Source organism: Chrysemys picta, chromosome 1 (assembly GCF_011386835.1).
Source record: "Chrysemys picta bellii isolate R12L10 chromosome 1, ASM1138683v2, whole genome shotgun sequence".
NCBI lineage: Eukaryota > Metazoa > Chordata > Testudines > Emydidae > Chrysemys > Chrysemys picta.
Genome location: NC_088791.1, coordinates 71,354,881 through 71,374,484, shown reverse-complemented (window position 1 = coordinate 71,374,484; position 19,604 = coordinate 71,354,881). Strand labels below are relative to the sequence as shown.

General features: G+C 42.7%; 1 protein-coding gene and 1 long non-coding RNA gene across 4 annotated transcripts in view; one reads left to right on the top strand and one right to left on the bottom strand.

Moving 5' to 3' along the window:
- Positions 1-12,898, bottom strand: part of LOC122174675 (uncharacterized) — a 45,620-nt gene extending 32,722 nt beyond the window's left edge. Inside the window, exon 1 of one of the 2 annotated variants that reach the window (XR_010590998.1) lies at positions 12,662-12,898. This is a non-coding gene — a long non-coding RNA (uncharacterized LOC122174675). The remainder of the gene's footprint in view (positions 1-12,661) is intronic. The other variant, XR_010591005.1, reaches the window with a different exon arrangement.
- E2F7 (E2F transcription factor 7) overlaps positions 4,114-19,604 on the top strand; it is a 28,943-nt gene continuing 13,452 nt past the window's right edge. The window contains exons 1-7 of one of the 2 annotated variants that reach the window (XM_024102257.3): positions 4,114-4,425; positions 5,105-5,197; positions 9,305-9,583; positions 13,327-13,495; positions 16,644-16,931; positions 17,793-17,951; positions 18,849-18,986. In XM_024102257.3, the coding sequence (XP_023958025.1) occupies positions 5,105-5,197; positions 9,305-9,583; positions 13,327-13,495; positions 16,644-16,931; positions 17,793-17,951; positions 18,849-18,986 (1,126 nt within the window). In that variant the 5' untranslated portion in view covers positions 4,114-4,425. The remainder of the gene's footprint in view (positions 4,426-5,104; positions 5,198-9,304; positions 9,584-13,326; positions 13,496-16,643; positions 16,932-17,792; positions 17,952-18,848; positions 18,987-19,604) is intronic. The other variant, XM_008164598.4, reaches the window with a different exon arrangement.

Below are 19,604 nucleotides of genomic sequence, written 5' to 3'. Positions count from 1 at the left end.
GGTCTCACACCAGTCTATAAATGCTGATGCCTCTGTTTAATCACTTATAGATTTTAAGGCCAGAAAGGACCATTATGATCTTCTAATGCGACCTCCAGAATAACATAGGGCATAGAATTTCACCAAGCCATTTCTGCATCAAGCCCATAAACATCAACAAGCCCTTAAGCAACCAGAAGGTCATTGTTCTGGAACTATAGCCAATGCAGTTACACGCCAATTAGAAAGCCATTACTCTCAGTAAATTCACAGACTTTTGCCAGATTAGTAATTAATGTGCAGCTGTTTATGACTGATCAATAAAATCTATAGTTTAAGAACAGAGATAAGATATCAGGATAAATAATGGGTTTGTTAAATAGCACATTCATTTTTATCAGCCTTATAGGTAGGGTCCTACCAAATTCATAGCCAAGAAAAACACATCATGGACCATGAAATCTGGTCTTTCCCCGTGAAATCTGGTCTTTTGTGCTTTTACCCTATACAATACAGATTTCATGGGAGCGACCAGCATTTCTCAAACTGGGGGACCTGATCCAAAAGGGATTTGCAGGGAGGATGCAAGGTTATTTTAGGGGATCATGGTATTGTCACCCTTACTTCTGCACTGCCTTCAGAGTTGGGCAGCCAGAGAGAGGCGGCTGTTGGCCAGGCCCCCAGCTCTGAAGGCAGTGTCCCGCCAGCAGCAGCACAGAAGTAAGTACAGTACTGCAACCCCCTCTACAATAACCTTGTGATACCCACACACCTACTTCCTTTTTGGGTCAGGACCCCTACAGTTACAACACCATGAAATTTACGATTTTAATAGCTGAAATCATGAAATTTACTATTTTAAAAATCCTATGACTATGAAATTGACCAAAATGGACCCTGAATTTGGTAGGGCCCTACTTATAGGGGAGTGCAGCTCACTGCAAAGGATCCTCAGATCTTGAGCTTGCTTTCCCCAACAGCCTGTCAGAACCAGCATCTGACTAAAGTAAAGTGTGGTGCAAGATTCTTGTTTGGCCTGATTGTGAGTTCTTTCAGTTGGATATGCTCTGTGAGTCACTGCATAGACAGTGGCTCAGAGCTGTATTAGTTTACCTATTGGGTAGAATAAAGTTTTTCTTTTTTAAGTATGTAATTGCTGATATGAATGCAGAATTACTAATAATTTATCATTTTAATAAGATACTACCTTAGGTTGTGAATCACAAATTAGCATTCATTTTCCCATAAGGCACACAAAGAGCAATTAAAGAATTCCATGGTCTTTTTAAAGAAAGGAGTTTGTGTTTCATTCAGTTCAACAAACAATAGGGACCTGGGAACTTTTTCAGTAAGTAACCTTGAAAGGAGAATAGAATAGAGCAGGGTACCATTCTTGATAAGAATAAGTAAATTAAGGTATCATCTGTACAATTCAATACCATTCATAATCCTGTTTCCTAGTGATTAGACTTGTGAAATAAAGTTAAATTCAAAGCTCACTTCTGAGCAACAAATGCCATGTAATGACAAAAAATTAATATTTTACAAGTTATCAGAATTAGTGATTTTAATCAGATGTGAGAACTCCCACAAAAGAGTCACAAGTAACTCAAGAAGAGAATCCTTCTGGAAAAGAACCAAAAAAAACCCCAAAACAAGCAAACAAACAAAAACCACATGACAAGTGCATCAGTATGCTTGTAGCTAAGGAAGGAAAAAGGCTAATTATCTTACATACAAACTAAATATAGAAAACAAAATCACTAACAAACTTGCATGCTGGAGACTTCTTCATGAATGCTCTAAATGATCTCAAGTTTAGGAGAAGTTTAGATTGAACATTTTAAAGTTTACTGTACAACTGTACATCAGACATCAATTACAGTACTTTGTCATTTTCCCATCCTCTTTGAACTTGTAGTTGACATTGAGCCTCTACACTCTAGAAAAATAGGAACCACCCCTATCATTAGTTAGTGCAGCTCTCCCTAGTTTAATCTTTATGCATTTGGAGTGCCATCAGACTGAATTTTGGGCAATATACTGCCCTTGCCTTCTACTGATGTTAGAGACAAAGTTCTCATCTGTGCTTACTACTATATATAACCATTGATTAAAATTTGCTGTTATCCCAGTTTCTTTCAATGCTCATAGTACACTCATGGAGGCATACTAACTGTTTTAAGTTGTGCTCTGGGAACAATCACATGCAAAGTGCAACATCTTGTTAAGGTGAATTTTTCCAGGGCAAATAATTCTTCTGGTCTTTGAGAGGACAATTGGACATTTACTTCTGTGTCTCTTGAATGGCCAGAATCACTCCAGAGGAAGTGACCCATTCTATGAAGAATTTATGTCAAGACCTTTGCCTTCATAGAAGCATATGCTTATTTTAGCATTTAACATTTCAAACAGACTGGGTGAGATTGTGAGGAATTACCTCATGTTTAAAGTTCTAAGTACTGTGTTGTAGATTCCCCTCTTCACTCACATGTATCTGTTGATTGGACTGCATGGGGGTTAGACTGGATGATCCTTGCGGTCTCTTCTAACCCTATGGTTCTATGACTATGTCAATCAGCTAACATTGATCCTGTTCATAAACACACAGTTATCAAACGCAATAACCTGGCCTGTTTTTAGAGACTGGAGGCCGCTACACAATCTGGATCCTGACCCTCCAAGTTTGGGGGCATTTGAATCCAGGCAGCTTTGGGTCCACCCTCCCCCCCCCCCAACCCCAAGACTGCGCTCTCTTAGAATCATAAGGTTAGAAGGGACCACAAGGGTCTAGTCTAGCCCCCTGCCAAGATGCAGGATTTGTTGCGACTAACCATCCAATACAGATGGCTATCCAGCCTCCTTTTGAAAACCTCGGGTGAAGGAGCTACTATGACTTCCCCAGCCAGTTTGTTCCATTGTCCTAATGTTCTTACAGTTATGTTTTTCCTCTAATTTAATCTAAATCTGATATGCTGTAGTTTGAACCCACTACCTCCTGTCCTGTTCTCTGTTGCAGAACAAAACAACTTTTCTCCATCTTTTTATGGCAGCCTTTCAAGTATCCTATCCTGTCCCCCCGCCCCCGTAATCTCCTCTTTTTCCCCAACTAAACATATCCAGTTCTTTCAGCCTTTGCTTGTATGGCTTACATTCCATCCCTTTGATAATCTTTGCTGCTCACTTCTAGATCCTTTCTAGTTTCTCTACATCCTTTCTATACATTGGAGGACTGTGTCCAATTTTAGTCACCAGCCAAGGCCTAACACAATAGAGCAGTACTGTGTCACCTCCCATGACTTGCACACAATGCCTCTGATAATGCAACCAAAATTGCGTTTGCTTTTTTTTTTTTTTTGCAACAGCATCGCACTGCCGACTCATGTTGAGGTTGTGATCCACCTCAACTCCCAGATCCTTCTCAGCAGCGCTGCTGCCAAGCCAGTTATCCCCCATTCTGTATTTGTGCATTTGGTTTTTCTTCCCTAAGTATAGCACCTTACATGTTGAATTTCATTTTGTTGTCTATAGCCCAGTTCTCCAATTTATCAAGACACCTCTGCCTTTTAGTTCTATCCTCCAAAGTGTTTGCAACCCTCCCGCCAGCTTTGTCTCATCTGCAAGCCTGATCTTATCAAACTCCGCTGATCTTATCAAACTCCGCTATATAGTTGTACAGTAAACTTTTGATAAGATCAACTCCTAACAGTGAAGCGTCCAGTTTTGTTTCGGAAAGTAGGCGGATTTGAACGGCCTCCCAGCTCAGAAATGCAGAGGTGTCCCGACGGGTCAGGCGGATGGCAGCAGGGAGCGCGTCCCTAGTGACTTGAATTCCGGTGGCCGGGGAAGCGGCTGAACAATCCTCCACAGCAGGCAGAAAGCGAAGTGGCTCCGCGCCCCCCACCCCCGTGATCTCCGCGGCGGCTCCATCTGTTCCCCGCCTGGGCTCCCACTAGCAGCGCTCGAGCGGCCCATTCATGCCTAACAAAGGGCCGCCTCCCCCCACTGCCCAGCCCTCTGCGCCGCCCCGCAGCATCCCAGGTACCAAGGTGGGCGGGGGAGGCGCAGAGGAGGAGGCGGGGAAGGGAGCGAAAAGCGGCCGCCGCCGGAGAGAGAACGCGCCGACTCTAGCGCCAACTCTCCGACTGCCGGGCGGCGCCGCTGATTGGCGGGGCCCGCCGCGGGAGCTCCCCGGCCGGCCGCCCCTGATTGGCCGGATTGTAAAAGTGTGTCTCAGGGCGCCAGAATAGAAGCTTTAGCGCCGAGTGGCATCTCCGGGCAGCAGCAGCGGCGGCACGTTGGGGGGGGCGGCAGCGGCTGGGCACAGGGCGCTCTCCTCTCCCGTCGCTGCCCCCATGCACCCCCCGCCTCCCGGCTGCTCCGGAGTGCGTGGCGCTGCTGCGGGGGAGGCCGCGAGCGAGAGCCGGGAAGGGCTGTATCCCCGAGGTAAGTGCTGACGAGCCGCGGGGGAGGGGGCTCGGCCCCCCAATCCAGCCCCAGCCACTTCTTGAGGCTTGCCCCGCACTCCCCCTGTCGCTCCAGGCTGCCGGACTTGGGGGGCTGCTCTGAGTGGCGCATCCAACTGCATCAGTAGGTACGAGCCTCCCCTCCTCTCATGCCTGAGGACTTGGGGATTCGTGCCAGGGGCACCCAGGCAGCCCCCCTTCCTCCCGCCCGCTGCACCGGGAGAGCGGGGCTCCGCCGAGCTCTCCCCGCTGGGCCGGGGGCTGGCCGGCGGCTCTTCTGTCCATTCATTCAAAGCCGCGATTCCTCCAGGTTCTTTGCGCCAAAACTAACTGCCCCGCAGGAGACCCTGAGCGCTGCTGACTCAGTCGCCGCCGGCTCCCACCGAGCTGGGGTAGCTCGCTCAGCCGCCTTCCCTCCCCACCCGCTGCAGCCGTGTCCCACGGGGTTGATTTTACAGCATATCTGACGGAAAGGCTGATTCCTCGGGGCTAACGCTGAGAGTTTGTGACGGTCACAGGAGGGCAGCTACAGGCTGCCAAGGTCACCTTTTGGGGATGGGAGGGAAACTATAGATTTGCCTCTGGAAATCGCGGTGGGGTTTGTTTGTTTTTTAATGAAGTAATATCAAACTTAGCCTGTGCAACTTTATAACTTACAGATGGAGGTAAGTTGCTTAACACTAAAAGACTTGATCAGCCCAAGACACACAAGCATCGATCTGGCAGATGAAGATGGGGAAAATGCACAAAAGGTGAGTAAATGGAAACAGATAACACTTAACAGCGTTCTTGACTAAGATTTATGACCAATATTGCAACACCAACACCGAATTTTGTTGCAAAATGTGTTGTACCTTCAACTACCTTTGCTATTTTTTTCCCCAGGTGAATGGACTGTGGTAGGTTCTGAAAATGGTTTTAGCACATTACAGAAGTGTACTAGTACTTGTTAGAGATGAATATAACCTACTGGTCTGTGGCTATTTAAGAATACAAAACTGTTCTTTACAGGACTATTTATGTCTAGTTCCCACTGACCTTTGAGATAAGGCCCAAGGTAGTAAGTTTGCCCTCTTAAACACCAAGACTAAAATGTAACATCGTAATATTCTTCCCACTCTCTGCCATTTTAGTTTCCTTCCTTCCCAGCTCAGTTGCCCCAGCCAACATGTCAAGTTGATAATTTTGGGGTGGAAAATAGGAGACCTCTTGGCTTTTAAATTTAATGAAAGGCCCTTTTCCCCTCCACCCCCTTCCCCTTTCAAGGAAGTAGTCAAGAATTTAGTCAGGATTAATTAAAGAGGACATTAACAATACCTCCACCATCTGGGGAAGGGATTACAGAAAATCCTATGTATGAAGCCATATTGGGTAACTGTGTATGGAGCACACTGAGACACAGTCACATATGGTTGTGAAACGATGCAGAAAGCATAGGCTTAGGCCCAGCCAAAATAGTTTTGAAACAGGTCTAAGGTGAGTAATGAGGCAGATGCATCTGAAGATGTGCTTCCCATTTAGTCAGGAGCACACATTTAAATATCCCCTCCCCAGGGCATTTCTGTAAGCTTCCTGCTGGCTTACTATAGAGCATAGAATACACATATGTGCACTGGGAACTGGTTGTGTGCTTTAAAGGTTAAAATCTTACAGGTCTGCATGTTTATAAAAAGCTTTCAGGATTGGCAAACAACAATATTGCCAATCCAGACTCAACAGCAGCATCACAGCTCTAGCTAGCCTTTAAATAGATTGCCAGCTAAGACACTGCATCAATGTGACCATTTCACCTTGGCACTCTACTCCTGATGGAACATATTATATTATATGCACAAAGCTAGCAGACTTCCCATGTTTCAACAGAGATCTAATAACCGACAGCATAGTGAGGTCTCCTACTACCGAGACTTAATTTTACAAAGGATACTCCAGTAAAACAAGTATAAAACTATGCTACAGATGTCAAAATAAATGAACAAAACAGGAATAATGCCTCAGTATAACCACTTCATTTTACTTGCTAATATGCAAAATTCAAAAATCTTCAGTGGATCCCCAGTTGGTGCAATTTAATGAGGGTCTACCCAAATAAAGATTTTTTTTCCCATCTCCACATCAAAAAATGATGAATAACTATATGCTACAGTCTTCTTATGAACCAATACATTAACAACACACCCAGCACTGTGAGACTTGCCCATTTCCTATTCCTCTAAAGATTTTTTTATTCCTGTCTACATAACCAAAATTGTGTCTACCTGTTCTACATTCCCCTTGTGCTTTCAACCTGCCTTCTCTCCTTGGAGCAAGAGGCACTCCAGAATCTCTTCTTTTCATCTCTTCTGTTCACCTCTTTACACATACTATGAATCGATATGGGTAACAGAAAATTCAGGATCTAAAGATCTCCCAAGGAGCATATGGGACTGGGAAAAAGATAAACTGGGACAGGTGAGTCAGTGAGGAGGATAAAGATTTCAAGGGTAGGTAGTAGTATGTTTTGCACCCATTTACAGCTTCAGCCATTACTTATCACTGCTCATTGCAATGTTTGTACACCTGGGTGAATTAATGGGAGCTCAGTGGGATAACTTTCAAGTAACTTGATTGCTAGTTCTAGGTATCTGCTTTTGTTAAAACTACATTAGCACCAAGCATAATGAAAAACAGTTTTATATAAAGGTGGGGGGTTTTCCATTTTAGATTAAGTGTCGAATCGTTGCCACATTTGAAACCGCGAGAATATATTAAGTGGATTAACTATACTGAACATGTATACCAGGAAGCACCATGGCCCCTACCTTGAACCCTTTTTGTCAGTGTATTAAGTCACAACACTTATCTGAAATAAAAATATCTTTCTTTATATTCTTGTGGATAATCCAATTGGGCATTAAATATTTTATGTAATCATTCTGAACATTCAGAGCACAGTGCCTTTTCCTACTCTTTGGATGTCTGTCCTCATCCCCAGATGGCAAACTATGGAAAGCTTTCTATTAGGAACAGTAACATCTGGCTAAGTTTTGAACTCTAAAATCCAGTTTCTGCATTCCAATTAAATTGAATAAACTAGTGCAGTAGTTTAAACAAAATTCCATGGTGTCTCCTTATCAATTAGATATAATTCTCGAGCCACTGAGAATTGAACAGAGCAATAGTTTTAGCTGAAATTCATATAAAAACTTATGCCTTTTAGCTAGCTATTCCATCTTGTACACTTTTCTGTAAATTTAATGCCTTGCAGCACCAACAATGAAAAGGCGACTACTATTGTAATAATATCTATCCCAAAAATTCTATTATGTATATTTGGTTATGTTTTTAAAATTCATTTTGCAAATATTTTAAAACACCACTAGTCAGAGGTGCAGAAATTTATGATTGGTTCAGGACAAACACCAAGAACACTGCTTGACTGAGGGACCAGTAACTGTTTCAGGGTCTCATTTCTAGTCCTTATAGTTTTAAGAACACTTTCCAGCGGTACAAAGGCTTGGCTTCTAAGAACAGCAAGTTGTGAAATCTGATATTAATTTCTGGTTATCATTTTACTTTCTTCATCTCTTACCTCTCACTTCATCTGAGATTTCTGCAGCCAGTATTTCAAACTGCTAGATTGAGAAACTGAGTCATAGCATTTGAAAGCCAGAAACTGCCATTTTTAATCCATGTAAAGCATCAGAGAGAAGTTATTAAATGGTAATCAGAATGATTTAATGTCTGATGTCTTGTGATCTCTCAGGGCTAGAAAAGTTTTGGTAGGGCTTTAGTACCAATGGCTTTCTCTAGGTACTGGTCAGTCCAGAATCAGTGATCAGAACAGTAAAAGAAAAATCCAGTGGTAGCTGGCAGGTTCAGTAAACAGATTAGATCCATCAACGTTAGGTTAACTGTGTTTTATCTGTTGCCCACTGATAATACTCTGTTGCAGCAAAAGAAACCCAAGTAATATGGTCATATTTTTCTCATGCTCTCCATCCTGTTAGTGTAGGGTGACAAACCTGTTCAACTAGTAGAGTGGGGAAGTACCTATTGCTCAAAAGCCGCTTTTCCCGCTAATTAAGGAATGACATTGATGCCTACTTGAGTCAATCCATCTAAATAAGTTGAAAGTTGGTCTGTAACATGACTTTTGTGGTAGGGGGAACAGACAAAAGGGTAGTCACAGCCTCATTCCTGTGTAAGAAAAATGAGCATCAGATCATGTAGCTGGGGGTAAGGAGGAAATTCTTGTTCTTACCTTACTTTGAGAACAAGTCATATGTAGGTTTCTCCTTCCCAGCAGCTTGCTTGACTATAGTTAACACTTCTTTAGTTATATATTTTCATTGTTTTGAGCAGCAGATACTTTAGCAATTTGCTTCAATTAGGGAAGTGTTCCATCTGGGCTGAGTAAAGTGAAATCCCAAAAAAGCGCTTTCCATTATGGAGATTCCAAAATAGAATGCTATGTTTTTTCTAAGTGCAGTGTAACTAGTGAACTATTTAAGCTTCAGTCCAAATTCAGCCAGAAGACATATGGCTCCAGAGGATAAACTGGGTTCATAATTTGGACCAGTAGGTTTACAATTGTGGCACAGTTGGCTTATATGAAAAGGCAGAACATAGAAGTCTGACGGACAACAGGTTTGACTGATTGACTTCATCTTAAGCAATTCATGGTGGTATCTTATCTGCATTGTACACTGATGTATGGTATACACTTTGCTGCATCTGATGCTTATAAGAGCTGTGCTAAATATAACCTTGGGACTGTCGGAGCATGATGGCAATCATTGCCTTCATACGAACAATGGCATTGACTGGTGGATTGTGTTGCTTCTCTTCAACCCTAAACAATCCTCTCTTTTTAATAGGAAAACATATTTGATCAATCCAGAATGACCCCAAAGACTCCCATGAAAAATGAACCAATTGATTTATCAAAACAAAAAGGCTGCACCCCAGAAAGAAACCCAATTACACCTGTTAAGCTTGTCGACAGACCTCTGGCAGATCCCTGGACCCCCACAGCTAACCTGAAGATGCTGATTAGTGCTGCTAGCCCTGACATGAGGGACAGGGAAAAGAAGAAAGAGCTCTTTAGACCAATTGAGAACAGTGAGCAGAACGATGCTTTTCCTGATTCTGTACAGGTAAGAGACTTGACCTAATAAGCTTGGACATAATTGACAAACAATGCTCTCGACTTGCTGCAGGCTGACTAGTTGATTGATTTTTTTTTTAATCAAGTAATAAAATAACTATTATTTCCTCAGTCTTTCTGCCATTCTCCTTTACTAGGAGTAGAGAGCAGCACTATTTGAAAGCATCCTCAAAGATGACCATTTATATAGCAACACCAGTGTGCAAGCCATTTCAGACAAAGATCATCTTAAAAGCTTACTGTCCAAGTATTTCTTCAGATATTCAGAGACTGGATATGGTTACTTCCCCTCCCTCGCTAATTATATCATTTTCAAACTAAGGCCTAGCCACAATGAGAGGAAACTGCCAAGTCCGTTAAACAGATTCAGCATAATAGCTCATTTGGCTACTGTACAACTGTTTTAAAGACAGGCTAACCAAGTCTTGGGCATTTTTATAAATATGGTTTTAGAAGCTGTATACCTTAGCCACACTGGATTGGCAAACCATATTTATACCTCATTCAGCAAAACACAGCTCCACAACTAACAGTCAGGATGAGGGTAGTCAAAAATTACACCTGAATGGTTTCCTGATTAAGCAGGATTTTACATTGTGTTGTTTTTTCTGCTAGGGGATTCTGCTCCCCATCCTTCCTGTTTTTAAAAAAACAGGAACAAAAAAACCTCTAACATCTTAGAGCAGGAGGAGAGCAATTTCAGCTTTTATCCAACAGCAGTGAGCGCCTTCCTCTCCTCCTTTTGTTTCTTGCTCCAGGAACCACGAGCACCCCATTCCAAGTTACTGCTCATAAGATGCCCCTTTTGCCAGTGGTTCCAACATCAGCAACATGAAACTAGAATCTAATCACAAGGCCCTCGTTCTAAGAAAATGCTATTTTGTAGGCATAAAGGCTCACATAATTCTTTTGGATAGAGTATGGCACTGAACCTGTTTGAACAGTGGTGGGGGGGAAGGCCGGGCTGGGGCAAGCAGACTAACAAAAAGTTATTTGAAAGATCACTCATAACTTAGCTTTCAACAAGCAGTGTGTACAGAAATACGCTACATTAAATTTTAGTTGTTTCCTTCTCCAAAAGGATAACTGAAATAATTGCTAGGTTTGGTGAAGCAGTGTGGCCTAGTGGATAGAGCACTGGACTGGGACTGAAGAGTTTTAGGTTCAATTCTAAGCTCTACCATTGCCTGCTGGGTGATCTGGGGAAATCACTTCACCTCTGTGCCTCAGTCTGCCCATCTGTAAAATGGGGATAATAATATTGGCCATCTTTATAAATAGGGCCTTACCAATTTCACGTCCATAAAAAAAACATGTCACAGACCGTGAAAGCAGCCTTTCCCCACGAAATCTGATCTCCCCTGCTGCTGGTAGCCTGGGGCTCCTAACTGCTAGTCTGGCCATGCTGGAGAGGGGCAGGAGTTGTTCTTCCCATGCCTGGCTGCTCTTGGTGGGGAGATCAGACCTACCTCCAGAGGCAGCACAGAAATGAGGGTGGTACATCCTCACTTCTGCGCTGCAGCAGTCCAGGAGCTGGGCTGGGGGCTTCTCCCCACTCCACCCCCTCAACCCTCCCCGGTTCCTGCCGCGGCTCTGAGCTCGTGGCTTCCTCCCCCAGCAGCTCCTGAAGCTGGGGGCTTCCACTCCTGCTGGCTGCAGCTGGGGCAGCCTGGGTTCAGGGCCTTCTCCCTGCAACCCAGGCTGGGGGATTCCACCCTCACCACCCTGAGTCGAGGGAGCCCAGGCTCTGGACTTCTGCTCCCTGTTGCTCCAGCTGGAGGTTGGGGCACCCCCCGCCGCTCAGGACTTACACACACACACACACACTCCTGCTATGGCTCCAGGCTTCCTCCCCCAGCAGCTCTGGCCAGGGCTGGAGGCATCCGCCCCTGCCAACTGCAGCTAGGGCAGCCTGGGTTTGGGGCTTCCACACCCTTCCCCTCCCCAGGCTTCTACCCCCTGCTGCTCCAGCCAGGGCTTGGGGCAGCCCGGGCTCGGGGCTTCCTCACCACCACCCCAGCCACGGTAATCCAGGCTTGGGGCTTCTGCCCCCTCCCGAGCTCGGGGCAGTCAGGACTCGAGATTTCTTCCCCCAGGGCTCCTGCTGGGGCTCAAGTGAACCAGTCAGGGTTTCCACCCTGGGGCTTCTTCTGGGGCTGGAGCACCCATTTTTCCAGGAGGCCCCCAAATTGGCCATGGGGCCCTGCATTAATCTGTCACTGGCCTGGACTAGCACCTAGGAGCCACAGCTGGGGCACTCCTAGCAGCATGAGGGAGATCCTACCTACCACCACCTCCTGGAACCTCCTCTAACTGCAGGAAGCTCAGAGGCTGCTGCCTAAGCAGCACAGAAGTGAGGGTGATAATCTTGGGATGCCCCCACCCCCACAACAACTTTGCAACCCCCTCAGAGTCACATTTTGGGTCAGGACCCCCACAGTTACAACACAGTAAAATTTCAGATGTAAACATCTGAAATCATGAAATTGACCAATTTAAAAACCCTCTGGCCATGAAATTGACCAGTATGGACCCTGAATTTGGTAGGGCCTTATTTATAAGTCACTTTGACAGCCACTGCTGAAAAGCCATATAAATATTATTATTACACATTTAAAAAGTAGGTATTGACTAAATAGTAAAGTTGGTTTAAAATGGAGTTTAATTCAGCTATTGTGCACATGACTGCTTCAAGTATTCTAAACTTCTTCAGTTTAAACTTAAACTTGGAGCAAGTTGATAGACCATATGTCAGCTTTTGTTAAATTTACCCTCATGAACCAAATCTTGTCTGTAGAAAATAGATTACAAAACATTAGGTGAAAACTGCAGTTTTCAAACCATTTAAAAACCAAGGGCATTTATTCCCAAGCATGTTGCAAGGGGATTCATTACTCATGCTGCAGTAAGAGGTAGTTGAGATACTGCAAGTCTTAAGAGTAAAAAAGTTCATAGGCAATTGACATACACAACTTCACTCCAACAAGAGAATCAATACTTCAGAATTACTAGTCCAAATAAAAATTACAGTCAGTTCATTGTTTAGGGGCTATTGTAACAAACATACCTTCTTATATATACCTGAGGTCTCCAGCTTTCAGGAATACTACAAGGGCCTACTCATTCTTTTCCATAGGATTTTATTCAGTTAACAGCCTGCCAAAATGTTAAACAGCCCAAAATGCTGAGACAGCTGAATTTTATCCCCCAGAACTAGGATCACATGCCTCTGAGCTCTTAAAGTGATATACCCACAAATAGAGGGCTGGTGGAATTTCTGTGCAGAGGTTTTTCAGGAGCCCTCTGGTGGTTGGTAGACATCTCTGGTGAGTGACACTCCAAGGTGTTTGCAGAAATCCTCCTTTTTATGGTCTCAAAAGGGAATGTTACTTCCAAATAGGGTCTTATCATCTACTGGTGGTGGGAACATAGTTACACCTTTTGTGTCCTCCAACACCTGGCCACCATGGGATGTCCTTGTAAAAGCTTTCATAATGATCTCCACTGTATCTGGATGTTGGATAAAACAAGTTCATGAGTCAAAACATGTGACCCAGGTACTTAGAGAGAGAATCACATTCTAAGCCTGTATGAAGGCGCTTGGTTATGTGTATTTTATCTTTTGTAACAGTAGTCTGAGTTTGAATGTTAGAATCTGAAATCTTCCCTGTTTTGCTATTGTCATGCCTGTTGAAGCTCTACAATAAAGGAATAACATTTATTTTTCAACAGTATGATATGGTAGATGATGGCACAGTGGATGAATTTGAAAAGCAGAGACCCAGCAGAAAACAGAAGAGCTTAGGACTCTTATGCCAAAAGTTTCTAGCTCGCTACCCAAGTTACCCTTTGTCAGCAGAAAAATCTACCATTTCTTTGGATGAAGTGGCTTCTAGTCTTGGTACGTATGCCTGAAATAAATGCTGCAAGAACTGGACAACTTCAGTCTTTTAAGATATGTCTACCACATAAAGGCACTTAAAGTAAAATAGATCCCATTTAAAAGAACTGACCAATTCACAGAATACATTTAAGGTCTGATTTTTTTTTAATCATTTATTTATTTATTTATTTTGGGAGGTGCTGGATGCGCCCTTCTAGTTAAATTAAGCAAGAGCTGCAGGTGCCTAATACTTAAGAAGATCTCTACCACTACATTATTATATAACCCTATCATTTAAAAAAAATTGCAAATCACTCTGAGTGCTCTCATGGTGAACTAATCCTGCTGCTAAATATGTATGCCTATTTTTTTTATTTTCCAGCTAATTGAAGTCTGAGCAATAAGCAGCAGGGTTTATAAAGAACAAATCATACAAAAGAACTGTGGCGAATTTTTGGATAGAACTACAAATTGGTGGATGAGGGAAATCAGTAGGTTTTATATCTTGATTTCAATAAATCATCCAATACAGTAGCTTCCAGAATCTAAATAGCCAAATTGTCTTGGACGTGAACAATGTCTTGCACACTGAAAACTGGCAGAAGGACTGCAAAAAGGGGAATGATAAAAAGCAATGTGTTGAACTGGGGGGAGGCATCGAGTGGTGTGGTTCAGGGACCACACCAATGTTAGCTTTGGTCGTCTTTAACATCCTCTTTAGTTATCTGCAAGTAGTAAACTGCATGTTAACTAAACTTACAAGTCAGACTTAATTGGGAGCTGTTGTGAACCTCATCCAGGACAAAAAAATAATACAAAGGGACCCAGAGAGACTATAGAAAATAGAGATAGCAAAAATAAGACTCAGCCTGAATACATGCAAAGTATTGCATCTGAGAAAAATAATTCAGATTTATTTCATAGGAAAGAGGTAGCAAATTAGAACTTGCAGAAAATTCAGTGCAGTTTTTATATTTTGAAAAGGAGGATGGAGAGGGAACAGAGATGGGATTTCCTCCCTATGTAGCTCTGGTGAGACAGCTCCTAAAGTACTTTCTGAGGTGCCCAAAATTGACTTAGCAAAACAGAAAAGAATGCAGAAAAGAATAAATAATAGATAAGGACTGATTTCTATGGTAATCATTTTTTAAGAATTTTTTTAAATGAATTGTTGTTTTTAAGTATTAGAGTTAGCCCCATTTAATATGAAATCCCAGTGCTCTGCCTTCACGAAGCTGAACACATGTAGTCCTTCATTGCTAACTGGCAATGAAATTACTTGTTTTTTTTTTCCTTTTGAGGAATATTTCATTGGTGACTTAAAGGAAAGGAGTTTGTTTAAATGTACTAGTAGAGTTTGTGTCTTATTTAAAAATAGTGGTTTGTTTTCCCCTTTGGTTTTCATTTCCTATACCACTGCTGATCTTTGTGTAGCAAATAATAGCTTGAATGTAGATTTTGCCATCAATAGATAAGGCTGTATTCACACAGCTCCTGGCTAGGAAAAATCCATTTACGAGTCACAGCAGTACACAGTGCTTCCCAGGCTCTGCTCAGGGCCTATGGTACCTGGGCAGCCTTCATTAATAGGGTTCCCAATAGTTCTCTGGCCACAGATTAAAGCTGCACTTCTCTGGTTGCACCCATGAGAGACGACAGAGGTGCAAACACCATCTCCCCTCTCCCAGGGTTAAAGTGCCTGGGGTACAGTCTCTCCTTGTGATAGAAGTGTATGAGTCAAGCCTACAGGTTTTAGCTTAGATGTCTGTCCCCTCCCTTCCTGTTCATCTACAAATTCTTCAGCTAATATCTAATATCACTGCAACTCTCATCCTAAATAAATCTTGTGGGGGATCTGATCCTGCATTCCTTGTTCACCCAAAATTCCCACTGAAGTCCATAGGAATTTTAAGAAATGCAAGATCAGACTGCAGATGGAGACTAAAATTATCTCAATACATTACAGGGTGCATAAATTCTCACTGACTCTAGCAACTTAATCTTGTTTCTTCTGAACAGCTTCTTAACCTATTGGCAGAATACTGAGGATTGGGATCGGAGGGAGGGTGACAATGGTGCACTTTGCTAAAAATATGTATCTTGATCTTATTTGTTTTTGGGCTCCAGTGCCTGTGTTTGGTGGCAATGTCGGGCTGGGAATAATTGTACAAATATCTTGACAATGTGCCATCATCTCCTTTCCCATCAACATACCACCAGTATGCTGGCAAGCACTGGAGTTTTATGCAGCGAATCATGTAGGAGAGGGTTTATGATGCTGGTGCTCAAAGGAACTAGTCTTGTAAAATATGTCTATGTATGTATAGCACTCAGTACTTTAGTAGCACATTTAACTCAAAAAATCTCCATGCACTTTAAAAAACTAACAAATTGGAAAGTCCCAGAACCCACATTATTATCTATATTTTACAGATGGGTAAACATTAGAGAAATCTTTCAAAACTTCTCACCATACTAGTGCTTGTTCCTCTCCACTGCTGATAGCAGTACTGTGAGCCCTAAGGCAGACAGCTGTTGCCAGCACTTTGTCATTTAGACCAGTTCTTAGTGGGGTTAGATGACTGTTTAAAATGGTGACTGCAGGCATTGGCCTGGTTGTGTTCAGGCTCCAAACACTGCTAACACTAGTAGAGCTGAACCAGAGTTGGTACCTATGGGGAATTTTTGAAAATTTTCCTTTGTGTAGATAGGGTGACCAGACAGCAAATGTGAAAAATCAGGACAGGGGGTGGGGGGTAATAGGAGCCTATATAAGAAAAAGACCCAAAAATTGGGACTGTCCCTATAAAATCGGGATATCTGGTCACCCTATGTGTAGATGAGGTCAGAGATTAAAGTCCAGCTCTTGCTCCCATTGAAGACTGTAGGCCCAGTTCTCCATTGCTTTACACATTGTGACGTATTTGTTGGTGCCTGTAATTTACACAGTACTACACAAGTGCAAGGCAATGGAAAATCAGACCCAGTGGCTATACTCCCATTGATTTTAGTAGGAGCAAACTCTGTGACTTACCCAGGGAAATGATGAAAGAGGGAACTTGCTGTGAGTAGATCTTGTTCAGCGCGCGATTATACAAAAGGAGGAGAGAGTAGAAGCATGTTTTAAAATGGGCATGCTTTTAAGTCTCTTTCTTCCTTAAAACAGGAGTTGAGCGTAGGCGCATCTATGACATAGTGAATGTTCTGGAATCGTTGCACCTCGTTAGCCGTGTGGCCAAGAATCAGTACTGTTGGCACGGACGACACAGCCTGAGTCAAACTCTGAAAAATCTTCAGGAAATAGGAGAGCTCCAGAAGTACGAAGAACAGATGGCTTACTTCCAGCATAAAGAGCAGGACCTTGAGTATAAATTTGGAGACTGTAAAAAGGAGACCTTTCCGGATTCCCAAGACAGACAGTTACTTGACTTTTCGGAGGCAGATTGCCCCTCTGGTAAGCTGATTAACGGTCGAAGTGTACAGATGCAGTCATAGTGTTCAACATACAGTGTGGCTTTTTTCTTATTTAATTGATTTATTTTTTTTAAATGTAAAATACACAATATTGCTTGTGAAAGGTGCTGAATTCACCACTTTAGAGATAAGGCTCCTCTTTTTATTCACAGTGCAGGTACAGCACAGATGGCAGCAATTCCAGTCTTTTCCCTCTCACTCAGTGGCCTGTCCATGACAGGTCCCTTGAAACACGTATTAACTAGTTATGATAAACAATCTGTTCCACCTTGTTTGTAGCCGTGACACTCTGAGTAAGTTTCCAAGACCCGAAGAAGAGTTCTTTGTAAGCTTGAAAGCTTGTTTCTCTTACCAACAGAAGTTGGTCCAATAAAAGATATTACCTCACCCACCTTGTCTCTCTAGTTTCCATAACAGCCTTTTGTGAAGGACTTTGTCAAACATTTTGTTTCTCTTTTCCCCCCCCGTCCCTCCCCTTCTGGTAAATGGTGCTTTGTCCTCACCTATAACAGAGGGCCAGAACTTCCACTCTGTTACACTGGTCAAATGTTGGTATAAACTCCATGGCACTCAACAGTTATACTGTAATGGAGTAGGGAATCAGGCCCAGACTCCGTAACATTTAAAATCAATTTTCTACACTTTAATTTTTATTACCTTTTGAAGACGACTAAAATGCTGTTGTCCATCTGCCTTACATAATTATTTGCTACCTATAAAAAGATTTATGTTTTCCAACAAAGAAACACTTTACCCTTGTTGTGCATGAGAAACAGTCTTAATGCTTTCTTGTCTTTGATAGATAACATGCTAAAAGACTCTCATTTTGTTTGTAACGCAGCATCTGCAAACAGCAGAAAGGACAAGTCATTACGGATTATGAGCCAAAAGTTTGTCATGCTGTTCCTTGTCTCCAAAACCAAGATAGTCACTCTTGACATAGCAGCAAAAATACTGATAGAAGAAAGCCAGGATGCAGCAGATCACAGCAAGTTTAAAAGTGAGTATCACTGTTAAGAAATTGATTAATCATCCAGTCAGCAGGGAAAATGGAGGCACATTCAGATTGACATTTGAGATTTTTTTTCAATCTCAGACAGCATGGATAGAATCATCTGTGATTAAGGGTTTTTTAACTATAATCATAAAAAATACCCCTGCCCTAAATATTCAGATATACTAGTGGGGGGGAGAAGAAGCATTCAGCTGCACAACTTGTATTTTATGGGTGTTGTCATCCAGCTATATCATCATTCAATTCATCGGAGTTGTAGGGATTATAAAAACAAAAAATGGATTGATATGAGTTTTCTCCTATGCTGCTGCCTTCAGGATGGGATGAAATATTTTTATCAATCAATTCTGCTCCTGCTGGGGAATGCATCCATTGGACAGAAGGAAGAGAGGATGCTTTTCCAAAGTGACTTGTGCATAAACTGACATACTTCCTTTTAACCTATTCCCAAAAGTTACCGTGGCATTATGGCAGAAATTCATTAGCTTGTACAGCAGTGGTCCCCAAACTTTTTCTGTTGTGCCCCCTCCTTACCCATAATTGAACCTACCTGCCCCTCTCCCCCCGGGAGCGAGGGGCCAGAGGCCATGGCCGGGAACGGAGCTGCGGCTGGGAGCGGATCCATGGAGGGGGCTGGGGCTGGATGCCACGGCCGGGAGAGGAGCCTGGGAGCTGGGGGCCAGAGCTGTAGCTGAGGACAGAGTGGGGCTGGGTGATGTTCCCTCCCTGCCTCCCGTGGGGGCTGACTTGGGCCCCACTCGTCCCGTCCCCCCCAAAATGTTCCTCCAGGCCCCCCTAGGGGCGTGTGCCCCGCAGTTTGGGGACCACTGTTGTACAGGCATAATTACAGCATATTTCTTTACACTTTTGTTTACCTTTCAGCAAAGGTACGAAGACTGTATGATATCGCCAACGTTCTGACCAGCTTAGGGCTCATAAAGAAAGTGCATGTCACAGAAGAAAGGGGTCGCAAACCAGCCTTCAAATGGATTGGGCCTGTGGAATTCAGTGGAAATAATGGTAATTTGTGGTATTTGGCAGTTGGGAGGGGGAGGGTTGTCTGTTTGTGTATTTTTCTGGAACTTTCTTCCAGGGTGGATTGATTTAAACTGAGGCTTTCCACTTAGTGATTAAATCATCAATTTTAATAACTCTTCCTTTGTACTTCAGCTATTTTCTAAAGAAAGGTACATTCTCACTGGTTAATATAACCATTAAAATATGTTGATTTACAACTAAATAGAGCCTTTACATTCGATTTTGAACTTTTTTTTTTTTTTGCTACCTAGGAGGGTACACAATAATTATATACATTTATATAAACAATTATATAGCTTAATGTTGTCAGATTCTTATTAATTAATTGTACATTTTTAGTATGTTAGAAAATGGTGAATGATATATTGCTTATTTACTACATAATTAACTTTGTGCTCACGATTTGTGTCAAGCTGCATTAAGATGGTAACTGGAATTTAATTAAACACACAACCGCATATAACATTTAATTTTATTAAACAAAATAAGCCCTTAATACAGTACATGACTTAGTGTGCCAAATTTATAAAGCCAGACCTCAAAAGTTAATCAGGGAAAAACAAGTTATTTCTTTATATAGAAAAGCCGCCTTTCATGGGG